This window comes from Saimiri boliviensis, chromosome 7 (genome assembly GCF_048565385.1).
Source record: "Saimiri boliviensis isolate mSaiBol1 chromosome 7, mSaiBol1.pri, whole genome shotgun sequence".
NCBI lineage: Eukaryota > Metazoa > Chordata > Mammalia > Primates > Cebidae > Saimiri > Saimiri boliviensis.
The window spans coordinates 114,226,971-114,242,082 of NC_133455.1; the positions used below are offsets into that span (position 1 = coordinate 114,226,971).

General features: G+C 39.6%; 1 protein-coding gene and 1 pseudogene across 11 annotated transcripts in view; one reads left to right on the forward strand and one right to left on the reverse strand.

The window, feature by feature from the left end:
• The window catches only part of DERA (deoxyribose-phosphate aldolase), a 240,106-nt gene that overhangs the window by 173,801 nt on the left and 51,193 nt on the right, over positions 1–15,112 (reverse strand). For all 11 annotated transcript variants that reach the window (XR_012518583.1, XR_012518582.1, XR_012518581.1 and 8 more), the window contains exon 6: positions 45–173. Coding sequence is in view for 8 of the 11 variants with exons in the window: in XM_074403246.1 (XP_074259347.1) it covers positions 45–173 (129 nt within the window). In the remaining 3 variants the exon portion in view is untranslated. The remainder of the gene's footprint in view (positions 1–44; positions 174–15,112) is intronic.
• LOC104652426 (prolyl hydroxylase EGLN3 pseudogene) lies at positions 10,781–11,839 on the forward strand (annotated as a pseudogene).

Here is a 15,112-nt window from a genome sequence, read left to right on the forward strand (position 1 = left end):
ACATCAATTCAATAGAAAACATCGTATGAATATAAAACACTTACCTGCCATCATTGCTATCATACTGGCTTTGTAGACATTAGTAAGAGATCCAAGTTCTCCTGTTGCTAATATAGTTTTAAGATGAGCCTCCCCACAGGCCTTGCGAAACTGACGAATCTCATCATACAGGGCTGGGGAAGAAAATAATTGAGGCAGTTACAAAGCAGGCAAGTGATAACATAAGTTGGCAGCCGTTTAGAGCTGGTAGAACCCATTTCACATTTAGGAAACATAAAACATTTGTCACTTTCTAAAAATCACCCCAATTTAACATTGCCTGGAGCATTCTGTTGCAGTTCACATCCTGTTACAAGGAATGCTTAGTTTGCTACCATGAAACCGTTTCTAAGCCCTGGCCTGAGGTCCAGAGACATAGAGCTTGTTAAATATCATGATAATGACATGTAAATTATAAATAATTTCTGTCTTGTCCATATGATGGTTGCTTCCAACAAAAAACAAATGTAGCTACCATACGTACAGCAGTGTACCACTTCGCAAAGTAATAAAAAAAAAATCTTAGGTTCTTATTAATTCTTCCATTCATAAGTAATAGGTTCTTTGTTTGAAATATAATAAAGTACATCTTTCTTGAGGGTTATGTTAAGGACAACAAAGACATGTCAGCTTGCCCCACTACCTGCCAGAGTGTATCTATATATCTGACTAAAAAGTGTTGGGCCTGGCCAGGTAGTGTTGGACATATGTTCACAAAGCCATCTTTAGGGAAGCTCAGAGATGCTGCCTTGAATCTAATATCCCCTGATCCCATGACCCCAGTACCACATCTGGCTTTGGAGGGTTCCACATTGTGCCCAGATTTATTTTATATTTCATAATCAAGGTAACAATTTATATGAAAGGTAACAGGATTTTAGTAAGCAAATTAGACCAAAATCATGGGTATTAAATCTTTAAAAATTGTTTAAGTCTTTTGTCAATGACACCAGTGAATTTTGGCCTTTACCCTGTATCAGGCTGGCCACTTTCATTTCTTAAACTCAGGCTACTGCTATGGTATCAGGACAAAGGCTTTTTCTTTGTATTTGAGTATCTTTCATTAAGAAGTCATTTATTGGGTTTTGTTTCGTTTTGTTTTTTTGAGACAGAGTCTCACTCTTTCACCAGGCGCCAGGCTGGAGTGCAGTGGTGCAGTCTTGGCTCACTGCAACCTCCACCTCCCAGCTTCAAGCAATTCTCCTGCCTCAGCCACCTGAGTAGCTGGGACTATAGGTACGTGCCACCACGCCCAGCTAACTGTTGTATTTTAGTCAGAGACGGGGTTTCATTATGTTGGCCAGGATGGTCTCCATCTCTTGACCTCATGATCCACCCACCTAAGCCTCCCAAACTGCTGAGATTACAGGCGTGAGCCACTGCGCCCGGCTGGAAGTCGTTTTATGAGCACAAACCAAGCAGGAGGGAAACATTCACAATAAGGGTTGGGGTAAGCATTTCTTAAAGCTAAAATGAGCGTTCTATAATGAAAGGTTGACTGAAGTCCATTAAAAAGATGCATATTAGCCTCAGTTAACAAACTCAGTTAAAACCACAAGAGCTGTAACAACCAAATAAAACTTGCCTTCTCAATGCTAGAAAACATGAACTTAACTTCAAGCTCAGAAGTGAAAAATGAAGAGAAACGAAAGCAAATATTCTATTCCAAGATGTTCAGTAAGTTTAGAAAGTTTGTTACCACTGAGAGATGGTAGCCACAGAAGGTTCTTCAACAAAGAACAGACGATTTTCACACATCCTTAGTAACGTGCAGTTCTGAGTACTAGGGATGATCAGAGATGCCACACCACCTACCTTACCCTGCCCATCCACCTAACCTGGGAGAAAATCATCCTACTTATGCCTGCCTCCAATATGACAGCCTGTGTAAGAATGTTAGAAATAGTAATAGACTATGTAGCAATAAAAATTTATATTCTTTTAACTCAGAGAATGAATTGGATGGAATGACATTTCTTGAGTTACCGAATCTAAAAAAAGAAACTTGTCTGTAAGAACAAGTGACAAGGAAATCTCCTGATCTAAAAATCCAAGAATGCTAATCCAAGTTAACTTGTGATTTAATTAATGATTTTCTTCCATAATACAGTGTTGCCATTAAAAGCAGGATTTAGAGTCAGACAAATGCAGATTGAAAACCCAAACCCATCATTTTCTGTGGGACCTTAAGCAAGTTTATTTCTCTCAGATTCGGTTCCATCCTTAAATTATCAATAATATTTACTTTACAGAGTTAGTAGGATTAAGAGAGAGATATACAAAGTACTTTGCATACTGCCTGACGTTATAAGCACTCAAAAAGTTTAATTATATTAAGTTCAGAATTCTAGTAAAATGAATTTCCATTAAGTGTTATGTTCTAAAAGTTAAATCCTATTTCATGGCCTGACCCACAGTTCCTTGTACTGAACCAAACTTCTGTTGTATGGATTAGTGCTAACAATCAGAGAGCCATTAGACAAGGCTTGAAAGTATTTTATTACAGCAGTTGTTAAAGTGAACTTTGGCCTGTAAAACAAATTCTTAAAACACTGATCGCAACCATATTTGTGAACAAAAAAACACCATCCTTTTTCTAGAGTACTACCTTCTGATGTCCAGTAAATTTCTTGAAGTACAGTTAAAATTAACCAGGAAAACCAAAGGTATTTTACGACTTAGTCATTGGGAAGCTATGCTCTTTAATCCATGATCCAAACAAAATGAGCCAAAAGTGGTCACTTAGAGCATAACTGGATTTACAAATATGCAACCAACGCCTTCTCATTCTTTAACTGGCAATTTCTAAAATCATTTTACTGATCTATTTGACTACATAACAGAAGAAAGTTTTTCTGAGAAAATATCTTAATCCTTAAGGTTCAACAGTTGGGAAGTTGTCATTTCTTGCCATTACACGCACAAAATATACTGAACAATTAAATCAAAAGTTATACCAAATCTGGCCCTTTTTTTTTTTGAGACAGAGTCTCACTTTGTCACCAGGCTGGAGTGCAGTGGCGTAATCTTGGCTCACTGCAACCTCCGCCTTTCAGGTTCAAGCAATTCTCCTGCTTCAGCCTCCCAAGTAGCTGGGACTACAGGTATGCGCCACCATGCCCCGGCTAATTTTTGTGTTTTTAGTAGAGACAGGGTTTCACCAGGTTGGCCAGGATGGTCTCAGACTCTTGACCTCATGATCTGTCCGCCTTGGCCTCCCAAAGTGCTGAGACTGCAGGGGTGAGCCACTGCGCCCAGCCCCAAATCTGGTCTTTTTAAAATGTGACCTGGGCTCTATCAAGTGACTGCTTCTACTCAGGTCTTTGAATCTTAGAGTGAGGCAAAGATGAAATAATAGATATTTTCTTCATTATTGTGGCATCAGCAATAGCAGGAGATCCAAAAGTCCAGTGTCCCAAGGGCCGGCCACCAGTCAACAGTGTGGTATCTGTGCTGGCCAGTAGGAGCAGCACCAGCAATGGCCCTGGGACTAAATGCTTCCTGTGGTACAGTCTGGCTGTGTACATCTCTGCTCCTTATTCTCTCATGGTCCTGCTTTTTTTCCAAGCAAGGCTTCATACTTATTCAGTTTGTGCCTTTATGTCTTCCTAATAAATCCCCTTTCAGCTTAACTTAATCAGAATTAGTTTTATTCATTTCCAACTCATGAATTATTTACTGAAGAAGTATGGTATTGTAGACAATAATGCAGGTTATCCTAAGCACATGTATTCACACCTCAGCTCTACTACTAATTTATTGTTTGATTTGGGTTAGTTAACTCTAAACGTGTGTCCCATGTTTGTCATTCACAAAATAGAAATGATAGAAGTATGCACACCTCATGGAGTTATTTTGAGCATCAAACAGGTTAATATACACAAATTGATAAAAACAAACAATATCCAGTACATGGTTCATGCTCAAAGAATGTCACTTCCTGTTTTCAAAGCTGGTGGTAGCAGTGATGGCTTTACTGTTATTACTCAGTGCTTATCAGGCTTAGATTACAGGGGGATTTACAAAAGCAGAGGACATTGTGATCTATGTTCCTTAAAGAAGATAAAATAAAACCTCTTTGGGGCCCTAGAAAAACAGTCTGGGGGAAAAGTTTACTACATATCACAAACAAGTTTGTTTTTAAGCTAAGATCCCATGCTACTTTGAATAGTGCAGACTCTTGAGATATGATAGTTTTTGCTACTCGCTAGTTGTGTAAACATTTAGGAATTATTCAATTTCTCTAAGCCTAATTACTCAGGGAGGCTCAGTTTGCTCACATATTTTTGTGACAATTAAATAATACATGTGGCTAGAACAGAACCAGGCATTTAGTAGGCATTTAATCATTTAATACTAGCTTCCCATATTTTTCCTTATACACTTTCAGAAACCCAAAAATAACTTTTACAGACAAAAACAAAAGTAAGCACTGTCCTAATGCTTATGAAAGCACAACTAGAATTTGCAGACCTTACATGTAAGAAAAAACAGACCACTTCACTCTAACATAAACCAGAGAAACCACAAAGAAGTATTATTAGTGTTCAGGTCGTTTTGAGCACGTTTACAGTACCATGATAGACACCTTGGAAACTAGATGAATGACATATGCTAATCAAAGCGGCTTGATGACTGAAATATAACCCAGTCAATCTCAAATTACGTCCTTTAACAAACTCAGCTGGCACTTTCCTTTCAATATAAATGAGCCACACAATGGACAAATGAATGGGTAGGTTTTACCCTATGTTCGTAGGAAAGGACAACAGTGGGGTATGGAGTTATTATAACTGCTGCTAGACCACACACACGCAGACAAAATTACAAGTGAAGTAGTAAGTTCAACAGATGCCCTTTCCAAAAATCTTTTCATGAGGAGTAATTACTCTAAAGGATGAGAAATCCCCTAGGTTTTCAAAGCTTCTTCCCTCAAAAATTACTCAGGGTTCTCCATACGTCATTTGACTGTCCCTTGAGAGGTAGTTTGCAGTTACCTCTACGTTTCCCATGTGAAAAGTGAGATGTGGACCAGGCGCAATGGCTCACACCTGTAATCCCAGCACTTTGGGAGGCCAAGACAGGTGGATCACCTGAGGTCAGGAGTTCGAGACCAGCCTGGTCAACATGGTGAAACCCCATCTCTATCAAAAAAAAAATACAAAAAATTAACCGGGGGTGGTGGTGGATGCCTGCTACTCAGGAGGCTGAGGCAGGAGAATCACTTGAACCCGGGAGGCGGAGGTTGCAGTGGGCCCAGATCCCACCACTGCCCTCCAGTCTGGACAACAAGAGCAAAACTCTATCTCAAAAAAAAATAGAAAGAAAGAAAAGTGAGATGTGGCGAGATGAATGACTTGCCCAAAATCTTATTGTGGGTCAGTGATAGAACAGAGAGGATGAGTCATGTCTTCACACATGGAATAAAACTGTGTTTCCTCAAAATTTTCTGCCTATATTCCAGTACATACACACACATGCATGCAAGTGCACACTCACTGTGGTTACAATGTGTTCTCAGGGAAACAGACTGCAGTGATTCATGCAACAGAGTCATCAAAACTCAGAACATAAAGGGATGTCAACTCTCTTTTAGTTCAAACTATTCACTTGACACATGGGCATTATAATCCTAGGACCTGGTTTTCATTCTCCTAGGGCAGAAAAGCTGCATAAAATGAAAAGTTCTAAGGTAACTCAGAAACATAAGCTACTTAATTTTGTATAGTACACTAAAAATGATCCATAAATTGCTCTATTAGCTCCCTGGATGGGAAGAAAATAAGTGTATGGTGTTACAGTAGAGTTCACATGTTTCAATCAGGACTTTTCAGCCCTTGCTCGGCCACTGATTAGTGGTGTTACTTGGGAAAGTTACTGAACCTCTCTAAGCTTCATTTTTCTCAAGATTAGATAGGAGAGCTTTACTTTTACAGCTCAAACCCTTCTCACATTCTGCCAATAAATATAAAAGTAATTATTCAAATGGTTAGGAAGGTAATCAATCATTTTTCCTTCAGATCCACCATTAATAATAAGCACATGTAAAATGATGGTAAATGCTGACTTACTCCAAAAGTTTAAGCTATTTTAACTAAGATGAAATAGCCTCTTATTGTTGATTTAGAAAGAATGATTCTGAACTCTATCTTTGGGAGCTCTCAACCACAGAAAAGGGGAAGCAGGAATTTTCTCAGCCACACACACTGCCATTAAAGTGGAGAGAAACCTGGCTCCCATGTCACTGGAGCCCAGGGAAATTCTGAGTCTGCATGCTGTCACATCAGGGTGGAGGCGAGGTGAGGGGGACTTGCAGTCAGCTCTGGGGAAAGTGAAGGTCACCCTTACTAGTGAGGACTGGAAATTCTAGGGGTTGGGGAAGACTTGGTGAATACAGCCAGGAAGACAAACTGCGGGGTCTAGAGATTGTCAAACACAAAGCAATTGATCAAATAGGTAAATATTGATCAAAAAGATGACAATACTGAAGATAATGGGATAATGGGAGCAAGGTTTCTCACTGACAAGAAGAAGGGATATAAATATAGAAGGGGAACGTAAGAATAAACCATGCAATGCTGGAGTATAATAGAGGTTATCAGTGTGAAGTTGTCAGTTCTAAGACAGACAGATTTATAGACTGACATACAGACAAATATAAATGAATGTGTTTCTGTGTGTGTGCTGTGTATGTGTGTACATTCATGTATTTACTACATCTGTCTGTCAAGAGGGCCTAGAAACAATAACACTCCAATAGCAACGAGTTATACCTAGCACCCAGATCTTGGTTTCTAAATACAATTCATCAATAAAAGGAGCAAGAGCTCCTTGGAGAAATGACTGATTCCAAAGCTAGAGAAGAAAAAGTCAAAAATACACTTGAAACACCTATTACAAAACAGCAAGGAAATTCTCAAAGAATTATGGGAACATAAAAAGGATAGAGGAGCCAGTTTGAAGCAGCTCCTGAAACCGCCTTTGCAAAATTATGACTGAGACAGTAAAAGAGATCTAACCTGACTGACTCCATCTTGTTTCTAACCTTAAACTGTCCTGTTCCTTCCTGGGCATAGGCTGAACTAACTTTGGGAGGAAGTTTATAGTTTAAAACAAAGACAATAACAGACCTTTCCCGAAACAAACCTCTTTCTTGCCTGGCCACTAGACTGCCTTTGTAGAACTAATAAGCTAGCTACAAGATTAGAAATTATGGCTTAGGAGTCATGCAGCTGGAGGCTACAAGATTGTGACTCTCCCTAAACTGCTCCTAAGATCAGTGTTTGAGATATTTTGCCGACCCTGCACTTGATGGATCAGCTGGCACCACCCAGATAGATAAACTGTCTCAGCTGATCTTGTAGCCCCCACCCAGAAACTAACTCAGCAGGAGAAGGCAGCTTCAATTCCCTAGGATTTCATCTCCTACCCAACCAATCAGCACTCCTGGTTCACTGGCTTCCTCCACTCACTAAGTTGTCCTTAAAAACTCTGAGCCCACGGCGGGGCCCAGTGGCTCATGCCTATTAATCCCAGCACTTTAGGAGGCCTAGGTGGGTGGATCATGAGGTCAAGAGATCGAGACCATCCTGGTCAACATGGTGAAACCCCGTCTCTACCAAAAATACAAAAAATTAGCCGGGCATGGTGGCGTGCGCCTATAGTCCCAGCTACTCGAGAGGCTGAGGCAGGAGAATTGCCTGAACCCAGGAGGCGGAGGTTGCGGTGAGCCGAGATCGCCCCATTGCACTCCAGCCTGGGTAACAAGAGCAAAACTCCGTCTCAAACAAAAACAAAAACAAAAACAAAAACAAAAACAAACAAACAAAAAAAACCTCTGATTCCCAGAATGCTCTGGGAGACTGACTTGAGTAATAATAAAAACTCCGGTCTGCCACATAGCTGGCTCTGCACGAATTACTCTTTCTCTATTGTAATTCCCCTGTCTTGAGAAACTGGCTCTGTCTAGGCAGCAGGCAAGGTAAACCCACTGAGCGGTTTACACTCTCACTGGCCAAATCTGGGACGATTTGAGTATCAAAATAAATAATGCTGGTAAGGGATTACAACCAACTGAGTAAACTAAGAATCCATGAGTTCTTACAAACAGGAAGGAAGGAAGAAGGAAGGGAAGGAGAGAGAGAGGTAAGGAGAGAAGGAGGAAAGGAGGAAAGGAAGGACCTCAGTGCCACATCTGGCTTCGCAGGGTTCCGTACTGTGCCCAGATTTGGTAATGCCAACTCAAAAGTATAAAAGAAATGACAGAATTAGAAAATCAGAGTAATAGCTGAAAAATTATCAATGGATGCCAAAAGAGTGAATAAAAGTTAAATGAGGGAAAGGATATTAACAGTCTCAAAATATCTCCATTCATAATCTGTATTAATTACTTATTAAAATGCAAAATACTTATTAATTTTACAATGGAGAAACTTGGCAGAAACCATTTTTGCCAAGTAAAAAAAGGAACATCATCAATAATGGGACAAATTAACATCTTGTGACTCCTGAAATAATGCACTGAGAAAAACAGAGCAAAGCTTCCGTGGTACGCCTGCCAAAAATGTATAACTTGAATCTAATTGTGAGAAAATATCAAGCTGAGGTATATTTTATAAAACAATAGGCCGTAATCGTCAAAGACAAGGAAAGACTGAGGACTGTTCTTAGTATTTTTAGGTTAAAGAATATTAAAGAGATATGAAACAACTGATCCTAGACCTAATAAGGAACATTACTGGGACAATCTGCAAAATCTAAACAATCTGTAGATTTACTAGCAATATAGTATCAATGTTAATTTCCTGATTTTGATACAGTACTGTGACTTGGTACAAGAACGTCCTTGTCCTTGTTTTTAGGAAACACACACTGAAGTATTTAAGGGTAACAAGTGAACAGTTCTGCAACTTATTCCCAAAGGGTTCAGAAAAATATGTATATACACATAATTTATATATGTATGTACATACATCACAGAGGAAATAAGCCAAAAAAGGTAACTGGGATAGCACTTTATAACTGGGGAATTTGAGTGATAAAATACCAATTTTACCACTTCTCTGTAAGTTTAAAATTATTCAAAAATAAAAGTTAAAAAATAATTTGATATGGCCAGGCACAGTGGCTCATGCCTGTAATCACAATACTTTGAGAGGCTGGGGCAGGCAGATCACAAGGGCAGGAGTTCGAGACCAGCCTCACCAACATGGTGAAACACTGTCTCTACTAAAAACACAAAAAAATAGCCGGGCATGGTGGCGCGAGCCTGTAATCCCAGCTACTCCAGAGCCTGAGGCAGGAGAATCGCTTGAACACAGGAGGCAGAGGTTGCAGTGAGCTGAGATCATCAGGCCACTCTCTCCAACCTGGGTGACAGAGCAAGACTCTCTCTCTAAATTAATTAATTAATTAATTTGGTAAGTTTGTTATAATTTGTTTAACTTTCAGGTGTTTTTCTTACAGGAAGGCATTTTAGACTATCAACCACTCTATGGCTTCTATAACTTAAAAAAAGTGATTATATATGGCACATATTATTCTGTAAGTTGCTTTTTTTCCCTTCAATATATCCTTGACATCTTTCCATATTAATAAATATAGGGTTATGGAGCAATTTTTAATGGCTGCACAATCTTCCATCACATGGCCATAAAAAATTTATTCAATCATTTTCCTATTGGATACTTCAAGCTTCCAGATTTTTTGCTATTATAATACTTCAGTAAATGTCCTTACAGTTAAATCTTTGCAAACATTGTGACCTTATTCTCCAGAGCCTTTATTATTTTTTCTGCTTACATATTCACATGTAATGTATGTTTGTTGTTAAAAATTCAAACATGAAAACTGGAAATTTCCTATTAAAAAAAAGCAATTCATGCTATGTACTAGAAATATAATAATTTGGTAGGGTATTATCAAAGATGCCCGACAAATGAAAATGGAATTCTAAAACCACGACTGCAAATCAGTCAGAATAATGCAAAATTTAACAAAACACATACACCAGAGAAGTGGCTGGCACAGTGATGTCACATTAAAAACCTATTAATAAATGTTTTGACTTATAATGAGGTTTTCAGGGGTAGCGAAAGTGAGTGTGCTAGAAACCCTGGATATATTACACTGCGGATGCTTAATCAATATAGTGGTACAACTAGCAGAAGAGTTGTCTCCTGTTTGTCTCCCACATCCCTCCTACTACTGCCACACTGAGGAGAAGTGGAGGTCATAACCTGACCTCTGCCTGTTGTTCCCAGCTCAGAAACAAGTGAGGCTGTGTCAGTGGAGTGCTCACTGACAGGACTTAGAGAACTCTGTCACACTGAGAAAGGCCTGTGTGCATCAGAGTGTGGATCCAAGGAGTGGAGAGGAGGCGAAAGGTTCAGACTGCATGTTTGAAACAGCATCCAAATCAGGCTGGTTGACAACTGGCCCTATCTTCTGCAATGCTGTCCCCATACGCCAGCAGGAACTTACATCTACAGGATTTTAGTTTTCTCTACTTAAGATTAACTTGCAAGTCCAGCACTAGGTTGTAGAGTCCTGCACCACTCCTACTGGTCTCTGAATGCAAATCCCTTCTCCCAAGAGTTATGGGTAACTTTCCCCTGTCCTTGGTACTGACTGCAGTGGCTTGGGACTATGGCCACAATCCCCATGCCTTGGCTTCACATTGCATACATCATTCCCTCTCTGGGTGCATGCTGGGGGTCCCTGACTACTACACTGTGGGTGAAATGTCCCTGGGAACATCAGGAGCCAGGAACTGGAGAAAATTGCCCTAGAGTACATCATGCCCTGTCTGCAGCAGGTCAGTTTCTGCTACCTGCACAACTTCCTGGGCAAGATGGTGGGCAACTGCATTCAGGAGCGCATTAAGCAGCTGCATTGCAAGGGCGCCCTGTGGGAGGACCCGCTGGCTGGGCTGTGTGCAGTGTCTCCAAAGGGTGAACTGTGGGGTGACCAGATCATGTAAACTGGAAGTAACAGGGAGGGCTGTGAGGCCATTAGCTTCCTCCTGTCCCTCATCGACAGGCTGGTCCTCTAGTGCAGGAGCCACTGGGAAAATACTATGTCAAGGAGAGGTCCAAGGCAATGGTGCCTTACTACCTTAAAAACGGAACAGGTGGCTAGGCGCAGTGGCTCACTCCTGTAATCCCAGCACTTTGGAAGGCCAAGACAGGCGGCTAACCTGAGGTTGGGAGTTCAATACCAGCCTGACCAAAATGGAGAAAACCCGTCCCTAATAAAAATATATATAAAATTAGCCGGTCGTGGTAGCACATGCCTGTAATCCCAGCTACTCAGGAGGCTGAGGCAGGAGAATAACTTGTATCTGGGAGGCAGAGGTTGCAGTGAGCCCATATCGCGCCACTGCACTCCGGTCTGTGCCACAAGAGTGAAACTCCATCTCAAAAAAAAAAAAAAAAGGAATAGGTTACATTCATCATGTGGACAACCCCAATGGTGATAGCTGCTGCATCACCTGCATCTACTATCTGAACAATTGGGATATCAGCCTACACGGCGGGATCCTATGGCTATTTTCAGAGGAGAAATCGTTCATGCAGATGTGGTGCCCATTTTCGAAATACTCCTGCTCTTCTGGTCAGATTGCAGGAACCCGTAAGAGGTGCTGTTCATACGAGACCAGATGTGCTATGCCGTCTGGTACTTTGATAACGAAGAAAGGACAGAAGCCACAAAGAAATTCAGGAAATTAACTAGGAAACCTGAATCTGCCATTACTGAAGATCGACTGTGCTCCAAAATCTCCTGGCCCGATTCATTTTAGCAATGATTCCCGAATTCTCTTTAAGGGCTGAGATCCAGCCAGCCATTGTGGTTCACACCTGTAATCCCAGCACTCTGGGAGGCCAAGGCAGGTAGATTACCTGAGATCATGAGTTTGAGATCAGCCTGCCCAACATGGTAAAACCCCATATCTACTAAAAATACAAAAAAATTAGCCGGGAGTGGTGGTGCATGCCTGTAATTCCAGCCACTTGGGAGACTGAAGCAGCAGAATCTCTTGAACCCGGGAGACAGAGGCTGCAGTGAGCCAGTATCACGCCATTGCACTCCAGCATGGGCAACAAGAGTGAAACTCTGTCTCAAAAAAAAAAAAAAAAAAAAATGGAGTTGAGATCCAAAGATGGCCTCTTCAGTGACAAAAAACTCCCCATCCCTGAATTATGTGTGGGACTTTGTGTTTTCTTGCCAAAACTGCATGGACTTTCAGATGCTCTCTTTGCCAGATGAACTCATTTGCTATTCCACCTCCAGAAATTCCAGCAGACATCTCAGTTAGCCAGCAGTCTACCTGACAGATTTGGTAATACTGGCTATCAAGACAAGAGCCTAGGAGCATAGGTGAAGGAAATAATCTCGTATTTTACGTATATTTCCTGATTTGAAAGGTGGCTTAAAACAAACAAACAAACAAAGATGGCAGATGCCACAGAAAGGCATCATGGAAGCCTTAACAACAGAAAGCAGAAATTTGTGTCATCTGAACAACTTCTAGATGTTCTTAACCCAGGGCTGTTGGAGTTTCTGAAGAATTATCACAACTTAATGACATTATTACCTCTAGAAAAGCCTGCTGTCACAGTGATCAATTTATAAATGTCCCATGGGATGAACACTCCTTTTTCCAAGTTTTACAACCTGGATTTTCTGCCTTGGCCCCTTTTTGCTGAAAACAATGACTTTCTGAATAAAGATGGAAACATCATTTATTCTCTATTTTCACCTCTTACCTGGAGAACCTAATTTCCCTGAAGCTAAAACTAGACATTAGGTTTTGTTGTGTTGCTTTGCCAGAATGGATTTAAATCAAAGGAAAAATATCTACTTTGTAGTTTGGTGTTGACCTCTGATAACAACATGGAAAGAAGTAGGTCTACTGATATACAATGAACATGTGTGTATCTTGAACAATCTGAAAGGGGAGATGGAGTTGGAAATAGCCTGTACCTGGCTTTTTTTTAGTTTTCTTTTTTAATGAGCTAATTATTAACATTATAAAAAAAACAGAATGGTATATTTTTAAAAGGGAAATAGAAATTTAAAAAATCTCAAAAAGCTGAAAGCACTTATAAATAAATAAATAATATTAACTTGCTTCTCTCTAGGGTCCACCTGAAAGGAGAGTATCTTCTTAATTTTGAAGCAGCCAGCAATCTGCTAAGTATTCTGGAAAAGCACTGCTCTAGACATCAAAAACTCTGTTAGTAAAACTTACATGTATAAAATTATGATTTAAGTAAGAATCTAAGTGTTTAAAGACTGTTTCCTATCTAAAAGTCATAAAGTATATTTCCTTTTATATCTCATGCTATTCAAAGGCACTTAAAAAATAATTGTTAATGAACACATCTAAGCAATTATTTTTTTGAGTATCAGAAAGATGTTCAACACTGCGCAGGAATGGCCTGAAAATAACTCTTAAGATAATTATATGTATAGTAAAACACTTAATATAAAATTGTACAGCAACCTTTTAAACTAAAATAGTCACAAAATGTTCAAGAACACAGTTTCATCCACCAAAGCAACTAATTAATCCCACATGTAAGACTAAGGCAGAGATGAGCTAAAACACCAGATACTAAAATAACCCACAAGAGATAAGACACACATTTTTATCAATAGTATCTGAAGTTTTGGAGAGTTGTAGCATAAAAATAAAAACCATAAAAGCATACAGTTGTCATAAGTATTTCCAGAACTTGTTATATACAACTCCCAAAACAGAGAAACCACAAATTATAGATTATGTAATTCGTCCCCAAAAAATGTCGACAGATTTACAGATTGCTTTTCTAATAAGATATGATTAACGCTCTATACAAGAAATATACCAGTATATTGTTGAGATGTTCTTTCTACCATCCTTCTTGTGTAAAATCGGCAAAAAAGAAAAACAGATTATTGTCCAGAATCAAGATCTTTAGGATTCTCTTCATGCAAGAAAATGAAAAATAATGTGACTTTGGTGCTGATATTTCATTCTCTTACCCTAAAATGTTTGATAGCCATGAAGTATGTACTTCACAGGCTAGCTTTAAGAGAGAGCAACTCAGGGGTAAACAATTGAAAGAGATGAAAAGCACACGAAGCTCCGGATACAGGAGACAGACAGTACTTCCAATTGCTCATTGAACATAAGACGATGCAGAATGTCACAGACAATTTTGGAACTTGGTCTGCTGGTGCTCCAGTGTGGAATGAGTCTCCTAAAACTAGTAAACCCAGCTTTAGCTCCTCAGCTCATGGAGCTAGATTCCTGAACAAAGTGCAATCTAATCGCATTTCCCTGTCACTAGTAAATATATTAGGTAAATACATGCAACAGAAAGAGGTCATTAAAGTAAAATGAACAACTCTGTATTTACAGAACATGGAAATTACTCAATTTTTAAAACCTGCTCAATAAGATTTATGACATGATGAACCACTCTGGTGAATGCCTTCTTCAAAGAACTGCTTAAGGAATGCACATTAGATGTCAACTTCAACATCACCATAAAGAAATATTGTATTACATGTAATCATCATGGGAATAATATTCACTGAAAATGAAAACACCAAACTAAAATCAAACATCATTATAGATGTAAAGGGTTGTAAAAATCATTATGTCCTATCCCCTCATTTGTAACATTTACATGGAAGCAGAGAGAAGTGTTTACCCAAGGTGTAGGTATAAATTATCAAAATCTTAAAGACTAAAACCCAAGTCTTTAGAGTTCTACTTGATTCACTCGACACATGTGCTATGTGTCACTTCACTTTATAAGAGACCATCATCAGCGCAGGAGGAGGAAGAAGGAGAAGGTAACACTGCAGCTGGCAAGGAGGGCTTCACCTGGAACAAGCAACAAGATGATCATTTTACATAGATCTCATTTCTTCCCTATTCTAACCCTGTGAAGGAGGTGTCAATTATCTGCATTTTATAGAGAAGGAACAGAAGGCAAAGAGAAGAACCTGTCCAAGAATAAACAGTAGAGTCAGGATTCCAACCAAGATCTGTCTAATGCAAAGATGCAGCTTTCCACTT